The sequence below is a fragment of the Tachysurus fulvidraco genome, chromosome 11 (assembly GCF_022655615.1).
Source record: "Tachysurus fulvidraco isolate hzauxx_2018 chromosome 11, HZAU_PFXX_2.0, whole genome shotgun sequence".
NCBI classification, from domain to species: domain Eukaryota; kingdom Metazoa; phylum Chordata; class Actinopteri; order Siluriformes; family Bagridae; genus Tachysurus; species Tachysurus fulvidraco.
Genome location: NC_062528.1, coordinates 6,584,533 through 6,612,414, shown reverse-complemented (window position 1 = coordinate 6,612,414; position 27,882 = coordinate 6,584,533). Strand labels below are relative to the sequence as shown.

General features: G+C 39.4%; 1 protein-coding gene across 1 annotated transcript; it reads left to right on the top strand.

Moving 5' to 3' along the window:
• The first annotated feature begins 636 nt into the window (after window positions 1-636).
• LOC113660465 (CD166 antigen homolog A-like) lies at window positions 637-27,543 on the top strand. Its single transcript, XM_027173978.2, has 11 exons — window positions 637-875; window positions 15,543-15,649; window positions 23,020-23,236; window positions 23,329-23,393; window positions 24,226-24,313; window positions 24,391-24,567; window positions 24,970-25,094; window positions 25,742-25,874; window positions 26,326-26,438; window positions 26,520-26,646; window positions 27,393-27,543. Exons 1-11 carry the CDS (start codon window positions 821-823, stop codon window positions 27,440-27,442), a joined length of 1,257 nt encoding a protein of 418 aa, XP_027029779.2. The 5' UTR covers window positions 637-820; the 3' UTR covers window positions 27,443-27,543.
• Window positions 27,544-27,882: the final 339 nt, after the last annotated feature.

The following is a 27,882-nucleotide window of genomic DNA, read 5'->3' as shown; positions in this document are numbered from 1 at the left end:
ACAGTTTATGAGAATTTATGTTCTGCCTGGTAAAAAAAAGGTATAACGGTTTGGAAATTTGTGTTACTTGTGCGTATTTATTTTTTATTTATTATTATTTTATTTATTTTATTTATTATGTACTTGAATTTACCTGAATTATTTTATGTAATTAACTATTTTGTAATTAATTAATTTTAATTTATTTTATTGATTGAATGAGCCATAATTTGCCTAAAGATTATTTTGAATATAATGCATTTGAATATAAAGAAAATTTGATATAATGCCTTATGATAGACAGACAGACAGACAGACAGACAGATATTTTTTAGATAGATAGATAGATAGATAGATAGATAGATAGATAGATAGATAGATAGATAGATAGATAGATAGATAGATAGATAGATAGATAGATAATTGCTGTATAATGAAATTAAACACTAAACAAATTATATAGACCATAGAATACAAACGCCTAGTGTTGTGTCCTAACCTACAGTTAGTTATGAAGACTTAAAAAAGTCTCTTAAAAAAGAAATCTTCTACAAAGGGCGGCCATACTAAATATCCAGCTAGTTTGAATATGTTGTCTAAATTGTGGGCGGAGAGAAGGATTTCTTGTGTGTGTGTCATGAACAGACCTAAGGCGTGTTTTGAGTGGCGCGCGCTCCGGACTGCAGAGGGTTGAACAAGAAGCGCACGCGGTACCAGTTTGAATTGGGAGCTCGTTGTGTATCACGCTGTTCGAGTCGAGTACACACGCTTCAGGACTTATTTCAGAAAGTTGAGTTGTTTTTTTTTGTTCAAGGGGAACAGCACTGATTGTTTTTCAAGAATGCATGCGACTGTCTTTTCTGTGTGGGTCCTCTTCATATCCCTACTGGACCAAGGTAATGTCCTTTATGCAGTAGTCTATACTCCAAAAATATACTCACAGGGGCGGTTCTAGGATTTCATCTTTAGGGGGGCTTAGCCCTCGGTGAGAATTTAAAACAAGAAGAGTTTTATATTATATATTATATGACAACTCTGTGAAATTTCACTGCTTTTGGTTGCCGTCTTTGCGTCTTTCTGCCGATTAACGTTATAGATAATCGCCTCCAGCTGTGACTGCGCGTGCACGCTGCGCGTGCCTGTGCTTCTCCATTCAAATAAAGCAGACAGCTGAAGTCGCACTTTTGACGCACGCGCGTAAAAGCAAAGTAAAAAAAAGTCGCTCTTGGATCAAACTGATAAATAATTTTCTTTCCCATCGACGACATGTCCTGCATTTTAACGGAATTCTTATTGTTTATTTATGAAAGTAAAAATTATACTTATAGTTTTAGCGTGGCTGAGATCACAGACAGGGTGCTGAAGCCACCCTAAAAAGGTCTAGAACCGCCCCTGCATACTCATTTTAAGTTTATAAGTAAGTTTTGTGAGTAACTGATATTGAATCAATAAGTAAAAAGATGAACGAGAAAGCATAATGAGCAGAGCATAATGTTTAATAAACTTTTAGTCTATTAATAACTATCCAGTCCTTATACTGAATTAACTCTTACATCTCTGAATAAACTCCCAGGACTACTGAAGCCCTTACAGTAACAGTACTGAATTAATTCTTTGGGGTTATAAAGTAGTCCTTACAGTAAAAGTCCTGAATTATCTCTTTAGGGTTATAAAGTAATCCTTACAGTAAAAGTACTGAATTAACTCTTTAGTTCTAAAGTAATCCTTACAGTATTGAATTAAATCTTACATCTCTGAATAAACTCCTAAGACTGCTGAAGTCCTTACAGTAACAGTACTGAATTAAGTGTTACTTTATTAACTCTTTAGGGTTATAAAGTAATCCTTACAGTACTGAATTATCCCAGAATTAGAATTCTGAATGAACACAGTAATAAATTAATTCTTGCAGCACTGAATTAAATCATAGTGTTAATGTAAGGGGACATTGTATAATCCCTAATGTAAGCTGCACTGTTATACAATTACTGTTACATTATATTATAATTATTAATATTTCCAGATCATTTAACATGTGATTTAGGTACAGCTGTATGAAAGTATAGTACAGGTTCAGTTAACTATAACTATGACAAAAGTAAATAAGCATTGTGTGATCCTCTGGCAACAGATGAGTGATCTTTGAGTGTAATGTTTAAACAAAGCACTTGTTTACAAAAGAAGATTGAACATGGGGCATGGGGCGGATTTGTTTACTTCACCTGGCCCACAGTCATCAGCTCGGAGGAATCAGCACAGCACACTCGCCGGTTTCTCTTTGTGTGCTCATCTGGTGTTCACTTCCCTAATGTAGGTGTTACAGCGTGTCCTCTTTGTCGAGTGAGATTAGATGAAGATAGTGTTAATTTCGTCACCTATTTTTAATTTAGTCTTAGTCTTGGGCCAAATGTCCTTGTTAGTTTTAGTCATATTAAGTCATTCACATATCTTTTTTTATTAGTCAAGTTTTAGACGACTAAAAGTCTTGTCATTTTATGCCCCTTTTCCACCGAGGCAGTTCGAGTGCTGGTTCGGAGCCAGAGCCTAATTTAAAACCAGTTCTTTCTGTTTCGACCGCCAAAGCACCGGCTCCGAACCAGGAAAAGCGGTTCTTAAGTAGCAACAAAACGTTGCTGGTCTAGACTTAAGAACCGCTTGTGTCCGGGGCTGGGGGCGGAGCTACTGTTAGCGCATTTGATAATGTACCTTAAGTATACTAATGTTTAATACACTTTTACTTTACCGCAATATGATACATTATCAGCACACATGATAGTAGGTAGCTACATGCTAAGGCTAATTTTTTTTCCTGTGTTAACGATAAAATAACGTTATGTACTTATCGATTACAACCTCCGTTTATACAGATTACATGGAGCTGCACGTACACGTATTATTCGCCGCGTTTGGATGCTAATGTAGGTTCGCAAAGCCATGAGCATTAACAGTAAATCAACATCCGCCATTGTTGTTGTGTTTGTGTTTGCCGCTGCTGCGCTAACGTTGCTGGGACACGTGACACGTATACAGTGACGTCACACTCGGCGCTGTGATGGCTCTCTAGCCGGTGGAAAGGCAAACCGGTTCTTAGAAGGTTCGCCAGTGGAACCAACTTTGAACCAGCAGCAGCGCTAGCTCTGAACCAGCACCCGGTTCTTTCCGGTGGAAAAGAGGCATTAGTCTCGTTTTAGTCAAAAAATTCTAGATTTTTTTAAAATAACACATTAATGCTGATTAATGAAAAGCCTAAGATCAAAACTGTAGGTGTGTGTGTGTGTGTATATATATATATATATAGTGCCAGGTTCCGTGTCCGGGGATTGGGTCGCCGATGTAGTGATATCTGATTAGTGAGATCGCTACTGGGTGAGCCTCGCCCCTATGCAGGGGGTTTGGGACTGTGCGAGTGTTCAATGAAGTTCACTTACATACCTGCTATGTGTGTGGGGAGCATGCTGATTTGTATCCACGAACACAACATGGTGTCAGAACGTTTCAGCTGCTATCTCATTGGGAAACATTTCCTCCTCGAGACAGACCATAAGCCACTTCTGAGCTTATTGAGCACAAAACACCTGGATGATTTACCACCAAGGCTGCAAAGGTTCAGTATGAGGCTCATGAGATATTCTTACGAGATCAGCCATGTTCCAGGAAAACAGTTCACAACTCCAGACACGCTTTCGAGGATGCCCTCTACGAGTGATGTAACGGATGCTGACTCAACTCTCATGGAAGATACAAATATTTACCTCTTCCAGATAGGGAAAAGCTTTCCTGCTTCGAAGAACCGCCTAGACAACATTCGGGAGGAGTTAAAGAAAGACCCTGTATGCAGCCAAGTAATGAGGTATCATGAGTATGGATGGCTGAGAACGGTGCAAACGAACGACAAACTCAGACCTTACTGGTTGGAAAGAGACATGATTTCCATCCTCGACGGACTGCTCCTACATGGAACAAGGTTAATAATCCCTGCCTCACTCCAAAGTTCAGTTCTGCTTCACATTCATCAGGCACACCAAGGTATTGAAAAATGTCGCCAAAGGGCAAGACAGTCTGTGTGGTGGCCCGGCCTGAGTTCACAGTTGCGAACCATGGTACAACGATGTGATGAATGTAGAAAGGCTTCCATGACGACTGTAGAACCTCTACAATCAACAGACTTTCCATCGTATCCATGGCAGAGAGCGGCTACAGACTGTTTGAACTAAAGGGACAAAAATACCTTTTAACAGTTGACTACTATTCAAGAGATGTCAATGTGGCCAAATTAACATCAACTTCCTCTGCAACCATTATTGAACATCTGAAAGCAGTGTTTGCACGGAATGGGATACCTGAGATACTAATATCCGACAATGGGCCGCAGTATAGCAGTGCTGACTTCTGGGAATTTTCGAGGGAGTATGATTTTAAGCATATTACATGCAGCCCACGGTATCCACAAGGAAATGGTGAAGCCGAAAGGGCAGTACAAACCGTCAAGAAGCTTTTGGGGAAAACATCAGATCCATTCAAAGCTTTGCTCGCATACCGCTCCACACCACTTGCAAACAGCTACAGTCCAGCGGAACTGTCAATGGGCAGAAGACTGAGAACATGCTTACCAACTCTGCCGTCTCTCCTCACACCAACACTTCCAGACGCAGACAAACTGAAACAGTTTGAATTCAGTCTACGTGCTCGCACGAGAAATTCATTCAATAAGAAACACAGAGCTAGATCTCTGTCACCACTGAAACCTGGACAGACTGTTTGGATTAGGGACCAAGCTTCCTCAGGGAAAGTGATCCGACAGCAGGCCCCAAGGTCGTTTGTTGTAAAAACCTCTCAAGGAAATATTCGGCGCAACAGACGGGCGTTGGTTCGAATCCACCAGCCTGAAACAGACAAGGAACAAGCAGTTGATTGGCCTAAGTTATTTGAGGATGATCACACACCTGACAGTCAGATGCCAACAGTCCATCAACCATTTCCGAGTTCACAGTCTGCGATACCTACCCAACATGGAACTTACACAAGGTCGGGACGTTTGTCTATTCCACCAAGAAGAATGAACCTTTAGTTCATGGTGATAACAGAGGCAGAATAATCCTCTCACTGTGCCAGGAGTGCTCAGGTAGTCCACCCTGACCTCCTTTATATATATGTTAAAAAATAATAATAATAAATTAAATTAAATTTAAAAAAAATAATAATAAAAAATAAAAAAAATTTTAAAAAATGGTGAAATTGTATGCAAAAGTGAAATTGTATGCAAAAGACGAAATGGTGGGAGATAAGTTGTCCTTTAAAGTTTAATTTTCTTTTACATTAGAGATTGATAGCATGTATTAGCTTAGAAAGGAGTAAAATGGTTACAGTATGTTTATTATGTCACAAATAGTAAAATTTTTGAGTTAATAAAGTTTTATTATTTTGGGAAGGGGAGATGTAGTGATATCTGATTAGTGAGATCGCTACTGGGTGAGCCTCGCCCCTATGCAGGGGGTTTGGGACTGTGCGAGTGTTCAATAAAGTTCAGTTACATACCTGCTATGTGTGTGGGGAGCATGCTGATTTGTATCCACAAACACAACAGCCGAGGCCCCCGCCTTTGACTGCCACCCAATCCACATTGCACCGGCCCCTTACGGTTCTTCCTGCAGGTGGTGGGCCCACAGGAGAACCAGGCCCAACCAGTTCACATGTGCTTTGTGGATCTGGAGAAGGCATTCGACTGTGTCCCTCGAGGTGACCTGTGGGGGGGGTGCTCTGGGAGTATGGGGTCCGGGGCCCTCTGTTAAGGTCTGTCCGGTCCCTATATGACCGGAGCAGGAGTTTGGTTCGCATTGCCGGCAGTAAGCCAGACTTGTTCCCGGTGCATGTTGGACTTCGGCAGGGCTGCCCTTTGTCACCGGTCCTGTTCATTACTTATATGGACAGGATTTCTAGGCGCAGTCAGGGGCCGGAGGGAGTCCGGTTTGGGGACCACATGATTTCGTCTCTGCTTTTTGCAGATGATGTTGTCCTGCTGGCTTCCTCAAATCAGGACCTTCAGCGTGCACTGGGATGGTTTGCAGCCGAGTGTGAAGCGGCGGGGATGAGAATCAGCACCTCCAAGTCTGAGGCCATGGTTCTCAGCCGGAAAAGTGTGGCTTGCCCCCTTCAGGTTGGTGGAGAGTTCCTGCCTCAAGTGGAGGAGTTTAAGTATCTTGGGGTCTCGTTCACGAGTGAGGGAAGGATGGAGCGGGAGATAGGGTGAGGAGCTCGGTCACTCGGGAAACATCATCTGCAAAAAGCAGAGACGAAATCATGTGGTCCCCAAACCGGACTCCCTCCTTCTGTGGTTCTTATTCTTTTAGATTTATCAGCTGCTTTTGATACCATAGACCACTCCCTCTTATCTAAAAGCAAATGTTTTGAGCTGGTTTCAGTCATACCTAACTGACAGAAAATTCATAGTGAAACTGGGTAACTTTTCCTCTGCCCCTGCCGCGCTGTCCTATGGCCTTCCACAAGGCTCTATTTTAGCTCCTTCTCTATTTTCGTTATACATGCTACCCCTGGGCTCTATTCTTCAGAAACACGGTGTATCTTTTCATTTCTATGCTGATGACACCCAAATCTACTTACCAATTAGGAAAAACAATCCTTCAGCAATCTCATCTCTTCTAAAATGTTTAGAAGAGGTTAAATTTTGGCTGGCACAAAATTTCCTGTTTTTAAATGAAGAAAAGACTGAAGTAATAATGTTTAGCCCAAATGAGAACTCTCAGTCCTCAAGCTTCAATCTAGAGAGTTTATCTGTTTTTAGATCTTCACGGGTGCAGAATCTTGGCATCTTTATTGATCAGAACTTAAAATTTGACAAACACATCTCGTCCGTTATCGGGTCTAGCTTTTACCAACTGCGGATTCTCTCCAAAATTAAACACTTTCTTACCCCTAAGACCTTAGAAATGGCTGTTCATGCGTTTATAACCTCTCGCTTAGATTACTGTAACTCTTTATATTGCGGTATATCTAAAACTCAGATTACGCATCTCCAGCTCGTTCAAAATGCTGCTGCCAGATTTCTCTCCAGTTGTCGCAAACATGAACACATCACTCCCATTCTCAAATCTCTACACTGGCTTCCGATTTCTCAGAGAATAGATTTTAAGATTTTACTCTTTGTCTATAAGTCTCTCCATAATATCGCTCCTCTCTACCTATCTGAACTTCTTCATCCCTATTTTCCTATTAGAAGTCTCCGTTCATCTGACCAGGCTTTGTTGGTTGTCCCTTGTGTACGGCTCAAGCGTAGAGGAGAGCGTGCCTTTTCTGTGGCCGGTCCTAAATTATGGAACTCCCTGCCACTAGAGATTAGGATGGCACCCACCATTTCTAGTTTTAAGTCCATGCTAAAGACTCACTTATTTTCTCTAGCCTTTTCATGATTGCCCAGGGTTTTATGTCTGTTATATCTTATGGTCTTAAACTGGCTATTTTATTATATTTTATTTTATTTTTTTTAATTTTTTTTTTATAATTCTTATTTTAGTTTCTTGTACTATCTTATTGTGTATTTTTTAAGTGTATCTGAAATATCAAACGCACTGTGAAGCACTTTGGTCAGCCGTGTGGCTGTTTGTAAATGTGCTATATAAATAAACTTGAACTTGAACTGAACTTGAACTGGAGCTCAGAGTAGAGCCGCTGCTCCTCCACATCAAGAGGAGTCGCTGAGGTGGCTCGGGCATCTGTTCAGGATGCCTCCCTGGGGAGGTGGGGCATGTCCAACTGGGAGGAGGCCCCGGGGAAGACCTAGGACACGCTGGAGGGACTATGTCTCTCGGCTGGCCTGGGAACGCCTCGGTCTTCCCCCGGTAGAGCTGGAGGAAGTGTCTGGGGAGAGGGAAGTCTGGGCGTCCCTGCTTAGACTGCTACCCCTGCGACCCGTCCCCGGATAAGCGGTAGAAGATGGATGGATAGATATATATATATATATATATATATATATATATATATGTATATATATATATATATATATTGGGTAGGGATGGTAGGGACATGTACCAATATCCAGGGAACACTCAATTGTCCCTAGCAATAATTCGACCAAGCTTATATATATATTTATACATAACCACTGATGTCCGTCTGTGTATTGTGCATTTTTACTTATTTCATTCAACATTTATCCAGGAATCATAAAATAAGATGAAAAATATTTTACATTGGCGTTCTGTAAAAAATAGTGCAACTTGTGGAACACAAACGGTTAACAGATTTACCCCCTGCAATGAATCCCGCCTCTGTAACTCACCTCTTTAAAAAGATTGGCCTTTGCCTTTTTTGAGTCCTGCCTCTCTAACCCACGTCGCTGTTTGATTGGCTTTGTCTTTCTCTTTCTCGCTAATGTGTTGAGGTCGGCTGCAGCTAAATTCCGTTGTATGAAGCAATATGCAACGGTGGAGAGGCTTCTGGAAAGACAGGGCCACAGGTGATTAAAAAAGTTGATAAAAATATGATTTTAAATGTTGTTGTTTGTTTTGCATTATTATATTGAGGTTGAACTGTTATAGAGTACTATACCATACAGTAGTTTTAATAATGTAGGTATAAATGCTGTACTATGCACTATGCATAAGATGCAGTTGCACATGCAGTAGTTAATTGTACATTGTGGTGTATTTCTAAGGAAACCCATCCTGATGTAGACAGTAAAAGACAGTGTAGCAGTGAGAGTGGCAAAGATGAAGAGCAGAGTGACAAAGATGAAGAACAGAGTGACAAAGATGAAGAACAGTGTAGATCTGTAGAGATTCTGGACTTTGATTTAAAGCCAAATCAACCTCAACCAAAATACATTGCAGTCCAAAAGCTGACAAACAGGGTCCTTCATTTTCAGGAAAGTTGGTATAAGCAGTATCCATGGCTTCACTATAGCCCCAGAGTAAAGGGGATCCTTTGCTTTCACTGTGTAAAAACATACACAATACAGAAAAGTACACTTTCCAAAAAGGCAGACCCCGCATTCTCCTCAAAAGGATACAGTAACTGGAAAAATGCTCTTGTTAGTTTTGAACGCCACCAGAATAGTAAGTCGCACCATCATGCAGTTACAGTTTGTGTTCAAGAAGCATCCCCTGTAGATTCACAACTTTCAAGTGCCTTGGCAAAGCAACAAGAGGATGCTAGGTATTGCCTGCAAAATATTGTAGGTTCAGTACAGTTCCTTGCTAGGCAGGGTATGGCACTTCGAGGCCATGAAACAGAAAATGGGAATCTTTTTCAGCTTTTAAAATTCAAAGCCAATGATGATGCGCGTCTCTCTAGTTGGCTATCCCGTTGTCATGACTATACTTCTCCTTCTGTGCAAAATGAGATTTTGCAAATGTTAGGAAATTGTATTGTCAGAGGCATTGCAGTCTCTATCCAGTCTCTTCCAGTTTTGCAGAACTCACTCATTATAGATGGCACTCAGGATGTCTCAGGAGTAGAGCAAGAACCTATATGTTTTAGATATGTGGACCATGACCTGGTAACACAAGAGGTTTTTTTTGGTTTGTATGAAGTCTCAGGGACTACTGGAGAGGACATTGCTAGAGGGCTGTGGATGCACTCATGAGGCTAAATATTCCCATGTCGGGTTTAAGAGGCCAAACATATGATGGTGCTGCTAATATGTCAGGAAGACATTGTGGAGCACAAGCACAGCTAAAGAGACAGCAGCCATTGGCTTTATATGTGCATTGTGGGTCACATTGTCTTAACTTGATCACACAATCTGCATGCCTAGCCAGTCCTGTGATACAGGATGCCTTGCAGTGGGTCCATGAGCTAGGGACATTAAGCCAACAGTTTGGAAAATTCAAGTCTATATTTTCAGCAGTGGCAGCAGGTTCAGAAGGACCATCAACTTCACTCAGACCACTGTGTCCAACCAGGTGGACAGTGCGAGGAAAAGCAATCAAAGCAGTGCTGTCTCAGTATGAGAGTATTTTATCAAGCTTGGAGGAGATGGCATCAAATGGATCTAACACAGGTGTGAGGACAAATGGACTGCGAGAGAGGTTTGAAAAGGGTAAAACTGTGCTTGGACTCTTTCTGGCATTAAAAGTGATTGAGGAATTGGAGTGTCTGAACAAGTCTCTGCAAAAACGGACTGAAACATTTTACAAGCCAAAAGAAATGAGGAAAGTTTTCAGGAGGTTTTTAATAAAGCAGCTGCAATGGTTGACTCCCTTGGAATTACGTCCATTCAGATTCCTCACCAAAGACATCCACCAAGGCGATACACTGGTGGGGCAAGCCAGCACACGGTCATGTCACCGGTGGTGCATTACAGAACAGAGTTCTATAAAATGCTAGATAGTGTTGATGTTCAGCTTAAGGACAGGTTCAGTCAACCAGATCTAGATGTTCTGCAGAAGTTAGAGGTAACTCTACTGACTGGAGAAGTGAGTGACATTGTTGATCAGTATCCAGAACTGAACAGAGACAATATAAAAGTCCAGCTAGCCATGTTTCGCTCTAGAAACACTTTTAGATCTAGTACTGAAGTGGCTAATATTCTAAGATGAATGTCAGTTGAATTGAGAGGCCTGTTTGATCAAGTTGAAACCCTTGTCAGGCTGCTTTTAGTGGTCCCAGTGTCATCAGCTGAGGCCGAAAGAAGTTTTAGTGCTCTTCGAAGATTAAAAACATGGCTCAGAACAACAATGACACAAGTGAGACTGAACAGTATTGCTGTTTACCATGTCCACCAGGACAAGCTGGACAAAATTGATGTGAAACAAATATGCCAGCAGTTTATTTCTGGTAATGACAGACGTAGACAAGTGTTTGGCTTGTTCAAATAGCAAGTTACAGTACAGTAACAGCTCTCAGTTATTATATAGTATATATAAATATATATTGTTCTTTATTTCACAAAAGTAAGTAATTAATACATTATGTTCTGTGATGTAATGTGTTGTTTTTTCTGGAGCAGATCTGGAGGAAATCTGCTTGTTCAGTTTTTTTTTACTTGCCCTGCTAGAATTCTTACTGGCATCATAAAAAAGTAAAAAATAAAATAGATCTATTGTGTTGTTTTTGACCTGTGTAACCTTAATAAATAAAGTTATGGCACAAAAAAAATACTATTTTAATTATTGTTCAATTTGAGTAAAAAGCGATAAGCTTTTGTACTTTTGTGACAAATTGGCTCTGCAGACCAATTTTATTTATGTCCCCACAAATGTCACAATCAAACTTACGCCCTTGTATAGATTCTAACCGTAGAGACGGAGCGCAATATTTATCTTTAGCGGAAGCAATACAACTGTTCAGCAGTTTCGTGTTGTAGCCACAGGTGTATGAGATCTGTAACTTGAGCAACAGCGCGAATCCGCGAACTCGTTTTAAGTTCCGCGAACTAAGATTTTATCTTAGTTTTTATTTTATACAAAACATTTTCGCCTCATCTTTTTTAGTCAACAATAATGCATGATAGTTTAGTCTTAGTCAGCGTTTTTGGACAGTGGTGCAGTCTTGTCATAGTCTCATATTAGTCATGAAAAAAAGGTTGTTGAGGAACATTTTGTCTCGTCTCGTCTGACGACATTAACAGTAGATGAAGAGGATGTTTTTAAGGCAGCACTGCCTGTGGCGTCCAATGAACACAAAAGCCGTCATAAACATTTGTATAAAATAGACAGCTGCTGCTTAGAAATTTGGGCCAAATGAGATGTCTTTTACCGATTTTGCACTCATACCTTCAAGCTATGGCCTGAAAAAGAGGAAAACAGAAAAGATCAGATTAAAAAAAGTTAAAAAGCTTACTCTTACTCTTATCAAAAATATTGTGAAGTGAAGATAAACATTTCAGATCTATACGCCGCGTGTCTTGCTGTGGCATTTCTAAGTAATAGAGCACATTCATTACCAAGTTGGTTACCTTGAGTGTGACTCACAGAGCTGAATATTTCCACTGACTTTCTTAACCTGTTCCAAAACGGCTGACATGCCGAGAGAAAAATATATTACAATTGAATATTTTTATTTTGAACTTAACCTTCCTCTGATCATAATCCCCTCAGTTATTAAGACAGAAATGTCAACAACCAGGAAAACCCAAATAATTAAAATGTAAACATAAGTATAAAGTCACAATGAACACTTAACAATCTCTTATATTTAAGTTGCAAAATGAAATAAAATGTAAGAAATGCTTAATAAAGTGTAATAAAATAGTGCAATGTGTTAAATATAAACATAGAGAAACCTGAGAATTTAGTGCAAGTTTAGTGCTAGGAAGTTCACTAGCTTTTCACCTTCTGGTGAATAAAGTGTTTTAAAATATGTGCAGTGTTTTTTAAACATAAATAAAACCAAGGTAGACTGAGATTAGGGCTGTAGCTATCGAATATTTTAGTAATCGAGTATTCTACCGAAAATGTCATCGATTAATCGAGTAATCAGATAAAATGTATTCTTGCTTAATTAAAGAGCAAAATATACAAGAGAAAATAAGACTGGTCTCTTAAAATGAACAACTAATTGGTTTCCTTTTTTTTTTTTAGAAAAATGAATTTTTACTTTTTAAATGCATGGTATGCAATGCATACAACAATATTTTCTCTCAAAAATAAACATTTAGATATTACCCATTGCTTCTCTGTCTGTACATGTACTGTAAACAATGACAAAGTTGACTGAGAAGAATTAAGTACATTTAAGTGCGAAACATTCTGGGCTTTAAATGAACCCTTTTCTGAGAAGCAAAAACAAAAGAATTACTTTAAAATTTCTTTTTTAAAGTATCAAAACTAAGGCATACATTAAAATAAATAAATAAATAATACACAAATACTGCCTTTAAGTCATGCAACTGAACTTCAGGACTAAAGGATTATTTCCAGGATCTTCCAGATTACTGATAAATCTACAGCTCAGGCATAACATAAGCCTTTACTGTCGTCTTGGAATGATTTGTGGTATTTAAAAGGCAAAAATCATGGACAGGAACTTGGTCCTAGAGGCCATGCATGGTTTCACACCGAGTGCTTTAAGCATATACAAGCATGGACGACGTGCTGTTGTGGTATGCCAGATTCGATTTTCTGGCGTTTTCTCCTGTTTGTTTCTTCTCTTTGCTCATTGCCATTGTTATCGCGCCCTTCCGTTTTGTAGCCCGCACGCGCACGCGCCCTCAAATCATCCATTCATCCATCCATTTTCTACCGCTTATCCGGGGCCGGGGCCGCTAACTCCGTGCGTCTTCTTCCGCTTTGACGTAAGTGCGTTGTCCCCCCCCCAAAAAGATCAGTCTTAAAACAAGTCTGGTCAGGTCGTAAAACTACAACGGAGGCATCTGCTGACAGGTATGACAGGCGACTGCATCTGTGTGCACAGAGTCCTTGATGAATTTAGACACAGGCATGCAGACTAAATTTGGTTAAGTAGAACCCTGAAATTAGATTTCTCTAAACCCTTTAACTCTAACTTGATAGATAATATAAGATTGATGCTACATGTCAGTAGAGGTATATAATATATAATATTTGCAGAGTGTGCAGCCAAAAATATATAGAAATACACCTGCACAAAGCAAATAGTTGTCTACTTCCTGGTTTTTATTATCGTTTTAGCAAAATCAACTGGGTCTCTCTCTCTCTCTCTCTCTCTCTCTCTCTCTCTCTCTCTCTCTCTCTCTCTCTCTCTCTCTTTCTGATTGGCTGCTGTCTTGTGCTGAGAAAATGAACCACTCAAGTAAAGACATTTTTTATTTTCTTAAAGCATCCCTGTAGTCAAATCTGAGGCTTTTAAACCGTTTTTTTGTCCTATTATTAATACTCATTATATATTTTTATATTCTGTGCAATTATTTCCCTTATATCCGGTACCTCTACCTTTGTTTAAAAAAAGATCATTTGGGAAGGTTAAGTTGCTTCATAAAATAGACTCAATGGCTTGGACTTGTTATAATCATTAGAAAATGGCCAAACTCTTTAAGAAAACTTAACGCATATCCTTGCATCATCCTCTGGTTATTATGGGATAGTTTGACAGGTTTGGCTGCTGTTATGTAACTACTGTGATATGATTGATGCACATAGGACAGGGTAAGGTTTGGGAGGACATGCTGTAAATGGACGGAAGGAGTCAGACACTGAACTATTCAAAGACATTGTGCCTGAAATACTTTAGAGGCGTCAGAACATTTACTACTGATCTATCTAGTGAAATGGTTTTTATGTTTTAAAAAGCGCTATACAAATAAACTTGAATTGTATTGAATTGAATTGAATTATCTAGTGGAATGTAAAAGAGATCAAGGCTGGGATTGATTATGGCATCAGGTCATGGAGGGTGGAAGGATATTCACGTATAGTATAGGATAACGTATTAGTGATGTACTAAAGCATTGCTTGTTCATAATCATATCGTGTACATTTAATCTATGCATTAAATAGGTGTTTACAATTATCTGTGCTTAATAAACTCAACACCAGTCAGATTTAAGGATGAGCCTTCTGGCTTATTATAGAATTCTAATATTCAGAATTAATGTTTGGTTAATTGCTAAGTGAGTGTCTTCAATGCGGTGTAATGAAGTATAATTTCCCCACTGCAATTAAACTTTCCTCCTGTCAGCAGTGAGGCACACTGTTACGTCTTATCTTTATTTGAATTCTGGCTAACCAGCTATTTCTATGTAACTGCAAACAGCTAAGATTCATAGCACGGCTCCATCCAGATGGATCCAATACAACCGTAACATAAGCACAAATCAGATTAATTATATAATAATAAAAGTTTATTGATATATGTTGATATTGTTGACTGATACATCTACAGATGTTTACCTTAATAAACTAGACAGATGGTTTCTGACTTAGCTAATGCGGGTATTCATAACTTTCATAACACAGAACTAATATTTATTCTTTGTATGTTTAACACAAAAATGGGCTGAACGAAGTCAGTATAGTTATAGTATCTTATAGTTCCACAAAAGTGACAAGTAGCAAGCAAACACATCTCTTCTCTGCTATTTAAATGAGATTTTACAACCATGCAGTTTTAAACTCTCATATTTTTGATAGATAATAATTCAACTGGGTTGTTTTTGCAGATGTGAAACAAAACAGTTCTCCAACGAGCTTCGGTTGTATATATAGTATCCAGAACGAATAAATCGCACCCACAACAAACTGTCTAGCTGAATATATTCAGCCTAAGTATGTTGCTTACTTACTCGAGGATTCTATACAAAGCCACAACAACCTCAACCTTGGGGTGTTGTCTAGGTGGAGAACATGAGCTGTGCATTTATTTCAAAGCCATGATATCATTTGACTTTATTTGAATATTCAAAATATCTGACTGCTTTGCCTGACAAGCAGGTGAGGACATTCAACATCATCCAACAGATTCAAATTTTATAGTAGAAATTAAAACTTACATCTTTTAATGCAAAAAATCCGATACAAATGAAATATTTGATACTGTTTACTTATGTCACCTATTACAATAGATGGTTTTGGTAAATGAAATAAACTTACTTTCCCCAAGCATCCTATAAGCGTTCCTTCTTTTTTTTCCAGTGAGTGCAAACGTAGCCGTGGTGGGCAAATATGGTGAAACTGTTGAGCTGCCTTGCAACAAAGGAGACATCAAAGTAGAGGACATCCTGATAGCTAAATGGAGATATGTAAGTATATTCCAATATTTAGTCATAGTTTATCACCATCGGGATTAGTCATTCAAAAAAAATGAAGTCACGTGATTGTAACCTGGTTGTGGGTTAAATTTGAATGGATCAGCTTGCTTCAGATATAAATTTATTAGAAGTAGATACAGTGATGCCTCGAGATAAGAGTTTAATTTGTTCCGTGACCTTGCTCGCATCTCAAATTGCTCGTATCTCAAAACAATTTTCCCCGTTTAAATGAATTGAAATCCCATTAATCCGTTCCAGCTCGCAAAATTCCACTCCAGTTGTTTTGTTTATGTGTTTTGAATATGAAAAATGTACAGTAACTGTATTTATAAATGTACCTTCCTTTATTTATAAAAACATACAGTAATAAAAGAGAATGTTAAAAAAAATAAACTGGTTTTACTTCATGGAAGATGCGCACGGAGGTTGAGGGAGGAGTACTTTTGTCTCGTACGTACACTTTCGCTTTCGTTCACTTACTCGCTACTGTACACTCTTAATGCCACTTTACACTTAAATAGAACTTAACTAAACTTCACTAAAATTAACGAACATAAATGAAGCATCGCATTAGTTCTGGCAGGCCACGTCGTCAAGCATGCATCAGCTGTCCACGACGCGCACCAATTCGGTTACGACTGTTAAAATATGTTAAAATATGTCCTCAGTTGTACGTTATTATAATGCTGTGCAATTCTGTGTTATGTAAATGAGTAGGTCACAAGGGGGCACTAAAAGTATAAGTTAATTAAGTAGACGCGTTTGCCTTATTTGGTTTGTCCTAAGGGAGTTACGGTTGTCTCTTTATGGTGTTTTAACTGTCTGACCGTGAGACGTGAGACTGATGTGCAGACAGTGAGAAAAATAAATATGCCTATAGGCTAAAGGTAACTTGTCTCTATCATCCATTTGTCATTTGAATGAAACGCTAGCTGCAACAGTGGTATAGCACAATTCAACAGGTTATGGGCCCAAGAGTTGTTCAGAAAAGTTTGTTGTTTTCCACCGTTTAGAACCGACGGACAGCGTGCTAACATGGTGGAACAACGGAGGATGCACAGTTTGACTCGACTGATGTTCGATGGAGACTAAGTATGAACTTTGGGAAACCAAAATGTTGGGACATTTTCATTTATCAGGATTAAAAGACACGGTGTTAAATGAACCGCAGTCGGAAGCTGAGATAGCAACGGATGCAAAGAAAAATGCTGACGCATATGCTGAACTGATTTTACTGTTAGATGACAAAGGCCTCTCGTTAGTTATGAGAGATGCGCCCAGCAATGGAAGAAAAGCTCTGGAAATACTGAGAGGGTATTACGAAGGGAAGGGAAAGCCCCACAAAATCAGCTTGTACACTATGTTTACATCGCTACAAAAAGCAAACGATGAAAGTGTAATGGACTATATCATCAGAGCAGAGACACGTTAGGAGATGGACTGCTAGTGGCTATGGTCTTTAAGGGATTACCGGAGAGTTTTAAGCCACTTGCAATACACGTGGCACATACAGATGATAAAATCACGTTTGCTGAGTTCAAGACTAAACTACGTAATTTTGAAGAAACAGAAAAGATAAAAGCAACTGAGTCGGGCGACAGTATGATGAAGACTCAAGAAAAAGCTGGATGGCGACCTGCAAAGATGAGCGCACGTGACTGGATCAAAGACAACGCCGAGATAGTGTGCTTCAAGTGCGGTACAAAAGGTCATCGAGCCAGAGGATGTCGACAGAAAGTATGGTGTAGTATCTGCAAAAGAGACACACACAAAGACACAACTTGTAGGCGTAAGGACATTAAAGACAAAAAGGATGGCGCAAGTAAAGCCTTAGATGATGTCGAGGACTACGCGTTCAAGATGAGAGACAGAGAGACTGGTGTCCAGCGGCAACCGACATGCAGCATTCAAGAAAAAGGTCTAATGTTGGACACGGGGGCTACTTTTCATATCATCACAGACATAACTTTGTTTAAGAGTTTCGACAGCACCTTCAGGCAAGAGACACCCAGTGTAGAGCTGGCAGACAGCACTCGATGCAACGGAGTCGCTCAAAGGAGGGGAAATGCTGAGGTTTCTCTCATCGACAGCAGAGGACAGCAACGCAAGGCGGTGCTTAAAGTCTCTTTGTTTGTCATACCCCCAAAGCATCTTTTCAGTGAAGGCAGCGACCGCGAGTGGGGCTACAGTTGTTTTTAAAGAAGATAAAGACTCCCTGATAACCAGAAACAGTACCAGGTTTAACATGCATGTATACGGCAAGTTGTATTATATGCATACTGGAACTGAATCTAATGACCAGTGCAATGCATGCCATGACATACAAACATGGCACGAGATTTTAGGACATTGTAACTATGATGATGTTATTAAGCTACAGGATGTTGTTGAAGGTATGCAGATCAAAGGTAAAACAAACAGACCAGAACAAGAGTGTGAGGTGTGTATTCAGGGAAAGTTTGTCCAAACCAGAAACAGAGATCCGGACACCAGAGCAAAGGCTCCATTACAGATGGTACATACAGACCTTGCAGGCCCAGTAGCCACAGAGTCGATAGATGGTTATAAATATGCTCAGTCATTCAATGACGATTACTCGAGCGCAGTGTTCATATATTTCCTAAAAAGGAAAAGTGACACCGTACAGGCTACTGAAAGATTCCTGGCGGATGTATCCCCTTATGGGAAGGTGAGGTGCATAAGATCCGACAACGGAACAGAGTTTACATGCAACAATTTCCAAACATTATCGAGGAAAAACAAAATCAGACATGAAACGTCAGCTCCGTATTGCCCACATCAGAACGGGACTGCAGAGAGAGGTTGGTGTACTCTTTTTGAGATGAGTAGGTGCATGATAGTTGTAAGTGCATTACCAAAACAACTATGGCACTACACAGTACAAACAGCAGCAATGGTACGTAACAGGTGTTTCAACATCGTACGGGACGGACTCCTTATGAGTTGATAACAGGCAAGAAGCCTAATGTGTCAAAAATGCAAAAAGTTTGGATCTGTATGTCATACATACAAACAGGACAAAGGAATATTTTATTCCAGGTGTGACCGGGGTCATTTTGTAGGTTACGACAAGAACAGCCCAGCGTTCTTGGTGTATCACCCAGATGTAAACAAAGTACAAAAGACTAGTGAAATTTGTGAGTAATGCGGTTGCAGAAAAACAGACACAGACAGGTGTACCAGATCTAAGCGATGGCTATAGTGGAGTGAAACCCAAGACTGATGAGACTACACAGAGTAGGAGTACAGAAAATGCTCCAGAGCCAAGTGTACAGAGTGGAAATACACATAGTGATAGTCAAGGTGAAGCAACACGATCTAGTGACCACAATCAAACACAACAGAATGTGACAGATGGTGAACTTGAGAGTAGGAGGTATCCGACTAGAGAGAGAAAAACACCGAATTACTTAGACTACTTTGTAACCGAATACAGTAATAATGATGGAGTTAATATCACAGTAGATTATTGCTGCAGGGCGGTGTGTGGCATTCCACAGACCTTTGAAGGAGCAATGAGGTCAACTAACTCAAAAGAATGGATAAAAGCCATGGATGAAGAAATACAGTCTCTAAACGAGAACAAAACGTTTACCTCGACAACACTGCCAATAGGCAAGGAAACAGTGGGGGGTAGATGGGTCTACTCTATCAAGACTGATGCAGATGGAAAAGACCAATACAAAGCATGGTTTGTGGCCAAGGGTTAAAACCAGAGAATGGGAATAGACTATGGGAAAACTTTTTCACCGACTTCGGACTTAACAAGTGTAAGAGTGGTGCTACAGAAAGCAGCACAGGAAAATCTACTCCTGTATAAAATGGACATGAAAACAGCATACTTGCACGCTCCCATTGACTATGAGATCTACATCAATCCACCAGAAGGTTACCAAGAGAAAGAGGGTATAGTTTACAAACTAGAGAAATCACTTTACGGGTCGAAACAATCCGGGCGAAACTGGAATAAGATTTTGCACGATGGTCTTTCTGAAAATGGATTCACACAAAACCCAGCCGACCATTGTGTTTGTGCCAAAGAGTCAAAGGAAGGAAAAGTGATCATAGTTACATGGGTCAATGACTTAATTATTGCAGCGAGCAATCAAGAGAGACTGAAAGAAGTGAAAGAGATGCTTGCAGAAAAGTTTAAAATGAAAGACCTGGGTAAACTGAAACATTTCCTGGGTATTGATTTCAATCTATCAGATGGGTGTGTAAAAATGACACAAGAAAAGTATACTAACAAGATATTACAGTGTTTTAACATGCAAGACTATAATATCAGAGAAACACCATGTGAACAAAGGTTAGAGTATACTGAAAATGCAGTAAAAATGAAAGCTGTCAAAATGTACAGAGAAGCTGTGGGAAGTCTTATATACCTGACTGTTTGCACCAGACCAGATTTTAGTATCGTAGTGAGCAGGTTATCACAGTATTTTGCTGAGCCTACAGAAGAACAGTGGGTCACTGTGAAGCATGTGTTTCGGTATCTCAAAGGTACAGCAGATAAAGGGTTAAGTTTTAGGAGAAATTACTGTGAAGAATTAGGTATACAAGCCTACAGTGATGCTGACTGGGCAGCTGATACCAGTGACCGACGCAGTACTACCGGATACTGTGTCTAAGTTTAAGCCAAAACAGTTCTCTAGTATCATGGAAGACCAGAAAGCAACCAACTTGTGGCGCTTTCCAAATGTGAGGCAGAATACATGGCACTTGCTTCAACCATACAAGAATGTTTATACCTAGAACAGTTACTGGGAGGTATAGATAACTACAAGTACACACAAACTGCAGTACATGAGGACAATCAGGGAACAATTGCTCTTGCCAAAAACCCTGTAAACAAACGGAGATGTAAACACATAGACATAAAGTATAACTTAATCAGGTCTATTGTAAATAAGGGAAGGGTAACTTTGATGTACTGTTCCACTGATAACATGATTGCTGATGTAATGACCAAACCTGTAAATAAGTTAAAACTGGATAGGTTTGCAGGTGCTCTTTTTGGAGATTGATATGTGTATGACAAGATTCCACATTCATTCTATCTTTTATTTTTGTTTATAAAACAACCTGAGTACAAGTGGGGGTGTTAAAATATGTCAACATATGTCCTCAGTTGTTTGTTATTATAATGCTGTGCAATTCTGTGTTATGTAAATGAGTAGGTCACAAGGGGGCACTAAAAGTATAAGTTAATTAAGTAGACGCGTTTGCGTTAATTGGTTTGTCCTAAGGGAGTTACGGTTGTCTCTTTATGTTGTTTTAACTGTGAGACTGATGTGCAGACAGTGAGAAAAATGAATATGCCTAAAGGCTAAAGGTAACTTGTCTCTATCATCCATTTGTCATCTGAATGCAACACTAGCTGCAACAGTGGTATAGCACAACTCAACAACAACATCCATATTACCCAACAATTTCAATTCCCATTCCTAGAGCCACTCTAGCGCTTCGCTGCTGCCGCGATCTAAACTCCCTCCTCCAACCCCGACTCCACCATGCCGGAACTCGCGTTCCTTGTACCAGTTTACGTCATAAATCACATATTTTTTCTCTCTCTCCCTCTCTTTCTAATTGTTCAATTAATTATTTATCCATTCATTCATTTATTACTTTCCAAAAACGCGAAAGCGAACATATCTGATACTATGCATGATTAGTGGTTCTGTTACACGGGGGTCTATTCCATTTTCTAGTCGCTGCTCCCCGCGCTCTGACCATGCATGCGCACGGTTAAGCCGCCTTTCCACTGCACACGACAAACGACGGTCGATAAAACGGAAGTCATTCATTTCCTATGTAGAGTCGCAACGGCTCTGCGTGAGGTGCCGACCATCTGCGGATCCGTAATTTTCAGATCCATTTTGAGCGTTGGATCCGTTAAAAAAATTAACTTGTGTGACTACACCGCATCTGATATACTGACCGGACAGGTTTTTATTAAAACGACCGGCAGATGTTAGTGAGGAAAGAGTAACAAAAAAAAGGCAAAAACAAGTGAAGAGAAAAGTGATGAAGAAAGTTAAGCAAAATTAATGTAAAGAAAACAGAAATTGTAGCAATTAAGTTCAGTTAAGAGAATTTCAGTTCTGTCAGGACTACTTTGTCAAAAGAGAATTTATTAGATGATATGAATGCTGTTAGTGTTGGCGGTATGGTTCTGTTCTGGGCAAAAATCCACGCGCCCGTCCGTGCAGTGAGACGCGAGAAGCTGAGGCGGGGAAAACAGAGCACACGTGGTTGTTGGGGATCTGTGTTTCCGCGGCGGCTCGGACGCTTGTATCTCAAAGATTTGCTCGTATATCAAGACAAAAATTTGGTCGGATCACAGCTTGTATCTCAAAAAAAAATTGTATGTCAATGCACTCGTATCTCGAAGCATCGCTGTATTGAAGCAAAAACCATAAGTAATAGATGGAGAATTATTCTAAGAACAGATATGGTTGGGTTAAGTGAGTGTAAGAAACCACACACAGAGGTATTGAGACCACTGACACAGCCTACAGACTTGCATGTACTATCGTCGTGTATCATATGCTGATTATTTACTGTAACCATAATTATTCAACATAGCACATTTTTGTTATACATTATACAGTGAAAAATTATGAAATTCCAATTCAGGTCAATATTAAATATATAATTATAACATGAATGAATTAATCAGATGGGAGCCACCTAAAAGCTTGAACAAGATGAATGAGTTCTTTCATGCCTTAATCCCAAGGACTAGATTTTATATGCATGTTCCTACAATAAAATCACTTAAAAATGAGCTAGAAATATAGAGGACTTTGTAGAGAAAATAGTAATAAATATAAAAATATTACTCTTGCATATCGAAAGCATGTAAGAAGTGAATTATATGCACACACGACCTCATGATGAATTTTATTTCTACCTATAACATTAATGTGTGTTGAATTTATATTACTAATACTAAAACAACTCATGACATAGAACTTTTTTCCTGCCAACTGAGAAATTTGCAGTGAAATTTGCAGTGAACATGTTACATTTTTAATTTTTAAAATGCATTGCTTTTATTTTGTAAAGTATGGCATTTGACAGGAAGACTACTGTCCAGAACTATAGAAAACAATCATGTTTTGCCAGATATTTTAAAATTCCACACAGAAATTTAAGTTAACCATTTGCGTAATGCAACTCGGAAAACAAATAACTCTCCCCATGTAAATATTGCTTGTATGATCTGCACCTAGCAGTTAGCAGTATTGTGTGCAATTTTGAGCGTCTGAGTCACTCGATCATAAGCACATGTATGATTATAGCTATGCTAAGAAATGCAAAATTCTGCTTCACAGGACAATGCGGGCGGCATCGACGTTCATCTTCTGACAAAATCAAATACACAGAATGCCTCGTTTGCCCCAGTTGCGGAGTACCAGGGCAGACTCGTCCTCACACAGGACCTCAACCTAAAAATTTCCCAGGCCAAAATGGCTGATCAGAGGACATTTACCTGTATGGTGGTGACAGGAGTGGATATATATGAGCATCCAGTTGATGTGACAATCGAGAGTAAGTGTATTCTCGAATAACACTGAACACTACACATCATGCTGAAGTAATCATATGTTTATTAAATGATATATACCACTCTTGTCCTGCAGAGGCTCCGTCTCCACCCACAATCACAAATCAAGCCAAAGTGTTAGCGCTTGGCAATCTAACAACGGTATGTCATAAACTACATGCACTTAAGTTTGTTTTATTCCTCTAAAGGTGTGGCATTATACAGATATACTCAATAACTATACACAAATAGACTTAATAACAGCATCCACCCAGAAGCCTGGAGCAGAATTACATTAGCTTATGATTTTGCTGGATGTTTGGCTTCTTCCTGAAAACAGTTAAACCAGAATAGATTGTGTGGGTTGTGAAAGAGGGTGGAGTCCTACAATTGTTCTGTACTTGATAATTAGTTGTTGTAGCAGACTAGAGTTTGTCTATTGACTAGACTCTTATCTTCTTCTGAATTTTTATCTACAGATTCAGCATTGAAACACATTAGTATGACATTTACAGCTTAATGCACTATTTTTTGGTCATTTCAAATATTGTGCAGAAACTTTTATCTTTCTTGGTTAAAGCTCTAACAACTATGTCCATGTCAATGTGAAATTGAAACAAGTTGATTGGATGGACATCGGGATGCTAATTCTCTCTCTCTCTCTCTCTCTCTCTCTCTCTCTCTCTCTCTCTCTCTCTCTCTCTCTCTTTCTCTCTCTTTCTCTCTCTCTCTCTCTCTCTCTCCCTCTCTCCCCACTCCTTACCCTGTTTCTTTTAATAAACAGCTGTAGCTGTTTGAAGACACAGTACAACTAAACATTTTATTTACTTCTAATTTTTACTCAACTTAATGTTAAAGTTCAGAATCTATGATATATTTTAAACAAAAGTATGAATGGTATCTTTGAGTTGCTCTTTTGTGATTAACTAGTGTAGGTAGGATACATTGGAAATGTATTAGTATTGCTAAACGTTTGTTTTAATATTTTTTTCAGCTGGCAGAATGTACTACTAAAGATGCTAGTCCAGCAGCTCACATTGTCTGGCTGAAGAACAATGTTATACTGGTAGAAACTGACAAAGGTATGAATCATCTCAGGTCCATGTGTCAAATAAGGCTTAAGAAATATGATTATTAAAATTGTTATTTATCATTTCAGTGATCGCCATCACAGAGGATGCACAGAAAGACAAAGTCACTGGCCTCTGGACTACATCCTCCAAGCTGCAATATTCAGCTACGAAGGCAGATATGAATTCCAAGTTCACTTGTGCCATCAAGCATAAGAGCCTCGCTTCGGACCTCGTGTCTGCTCCTATGACCTTCGTCATTCCCTGTAAGTCTCCATCCTCACCTTTGTTCTGTTGTTAATAAACAAACTACTCAGATTAATTATATATTTTCTATAATATTTTATATATTAGTCAATCAATTCCCACTTACACTGGAATATCAGCGTTTACTGACTGGATAAACTGCTTTCAGTAATACACAGAGCAGTGATGTTGAAGCTTGAATAGGGCTTTTTTTGTAGGGTGCCTCAGGGCATGATTACAGCCAGCCTATTCCTGCTGCTACTCTCAAAAGCTCTCCTCACTCGGGAAAAAAACTCTGCTCTTCAGACTGAGAACCTCTCAATGGCTCATTATGACCATCTGCTTAGTGGCTTGATCTGTTTGCCCCGTCTGTAGCCCTCCATATGAGCTAATCCCCGCATTCACACCTCTTTCCTGCACAGACCCTGGTGAAAAGGTCACCCTCCAGGTTGTGGCTGCACTCCCGATAAAGGAGGGAGACAACGTGACCCTGAAATGTGCAGCTGATGGGAACCCCCCACCGACCAAGTACAACTTTTATATCAAGGTAAGTAGAGCACGTCTGGCTCTTTTCATACCGAGTTCACTCTTTTAATGTCAAGCAGCTTTTGAAGGTCATATGGGCTACTGCATAATTTATACATACTAAGGTATTACTCAACAATGCAGTGTCTATTAGGAATAGAAAACAGGCAGAATACTGTCCATATGTCCCATTTTCCTTTCCATTTTCTCCAGTAGCCAATTTTTTTAGTTTTTTACAGGGCAATCTAAGTTCTGTTGTAAGAAAAAGACATAGGAACAAATACCACTTGTTTTGATCCAACAGATCTACTTATTTGCATCATCAAGGCATTCACAATCTTTTGTTTTCTAACCCTGTTATTGTTTTCCTTTATTCTAAGTAAAATCATAAGTCTTGAACTTCTGATAAAAGAAACTGTTGCATGTTAATCCAATTTTTTAGTGCTTTCTAATATTTCTGTTTTTTTAAGATTTCGCCACTTAAGATCAAAGCAGATGCTTTATATATTTTATATTGAATTAAACAATATTTTAATTAGCAGTTAGCTGTGTGTAAATAACATGGTTATTACACAGACTTATTTTTGCATAAAAGGTGTGACAGAATCCTGTTAATAATTTATATAGTCTCAGGAATGGTGAGCTCTGTGCTTCCATTTAAATGTGCAGGGAAAGAAGGTGACCACTGACAACTCGGACAATTACACCTTCCCGAAAGTCACCCGGGCCGACAGTGGAGAATATAAGTGCTCCCTGGTGGACGACGAAGCAAAGGCAGGCTCTGCCAGTTTTACCGTAGTGTGTAAGTTGTTTGGATTGTTCTAGATCACATGTGAGCCACTGTAATGTGTGGGCCAAGATCAGAATCATCATATCTCATACATGGGAAAGCAGTCATCTTAATAACAAGTAGATTGAAAGATGTGTTTGTTTGTTTTTTACACACTTCACTGTGCATGAACATATAAGTGCTGGTATCTCTTCCGCAGTCACACATCCAGGAAGTCTGCAAGTCTGTTTTTAAATGATGGTTGTTCAGCAGGAATGAGCTATTCTGTAGAAAGACAGTTTTGTCTTTGTTCACTGATATGGAAAATGTGTGCATGTGAGTTTCTTTAGTTTTTAAGTCTTAAGCTTTGTTGTCTTGTCCACTTTCATGGAAAGTACTAATTAAATTAGAGATCTGCTATGAGTGATGAAATGGACATGGCCAATAAAGCTAAGATTTTTCTTCATGCCTTGTTTTGCTTTAGACTTGGACATCACCAACGTCACCAAAGGAAAGATTGTTAAACTTTTGTCTGAGAGCTTTGAGGCAACATTAGATGTAGACCCCTATAAAGGTACACAAGTGTCATGGACAAAGGTAAATCAAAGAACGACAGTTTTGCATATTATTTTTATTTGTAATCAGCTTTGTTGCTTCTAACAACTACTGCTCTTACAGGACAACGTAAAACTGAGCGGTAAGCCCAAGTTTGACAAGCTGAAGTACTCAGACTCTGGAGTGTACGAGTGTGTGGTTTCCTTGGAAGGAATTGTCAAAAAAGCATCATTTGAGCTGAGTGTCCGAGGTAAGTGTGCACTAATATTAATCTAACAATAACACCCTATTAGTACATATCATCCTCATATAAATCATCCTTCAACTTAAGCTGTATGCATATAGTAGGGTCCACTGCATAGATGTAATGGTGTCAAAAAAGTATAAGAATAAGAACTGAATATTCAGTAGGCTGCACAATTTCTAGGTCACTGTTTAAACACAAGCATGTTTGTGTTATTGACCCTGTTCCAGAGTTTCTGTGTCTTATCCCTTCCATTGAAGCGCATGTTCAAGTGACACGCCAATGGATTTTTACACAATTTTACACAAATTCATGGAGTCTGTGTCAGCTCCTATGTACATTACACAAAAAACCTTTGTGTTAAATTGAGATGGTATTCTGTGCAGAAGCATTTATACTAGTGGTACTAGCAGACATTTGGACCCTACTGTATGTTCATATTGTAAAGATGATCTTACTGTCTCTGTCTCTGTGAACGCAGGACTGACTCTCTGAATGCAGGACTGACTCTGTGAACGCAGGACTGTCTCTGTGAATGCAGGACTGACTCTGTGAATGCAGGACTGACTCTGTGAACGCAGGACTGACTCTGTGAACGCGGGACTGACTCTGTGAACGCAGGACTGTCTCTGTGAACGCGGGACTGACTCTGCTTGCTATTTACATACTGATGAGTTAACTGCCATGTTTTGATGGTTGTTCTTGGCCGTTGTAACAAACGGCTTGATGTTGAATTTTCTATGTTAATACAGAGCTCTTACAGGACTCCGCTGAGAGATACTGCTATTCCGACCATTTTTGACCTAACCGGCCACCTCAGTAACCCACACAGCAGACATCGAAAACGGATTAAAATTTTGGTACACTGTTCTTTTCAACTATTAAAGTTTTAATGAAGCTTAATCTACACTAGTATTCTATTGTCTTTATCCTCTCTACTAACATATATAGTAGATAAAAGATGGGCTAATTATCCTATTCAACAGCAGTATGTTTGTTTCTGTTCTGGCGATAAAACGATAACGATATGTATCGCGATAGACACGTGATCGATAGCAATAGAAAATGTGCTCGATAAAACGTTCGATATTTTTATTCTTCGTCGGAAGAAAACAGAAGTTGAGAAGCAAGATTGGTTGCATTAACAAAGGCGCTCACTCTCTGGTAACCTAGCAACTTGGGGAGTGACACTCTAACAGCCAATCATGCAACAGTATCATGTTTGGTTGCGCCATATCGTTG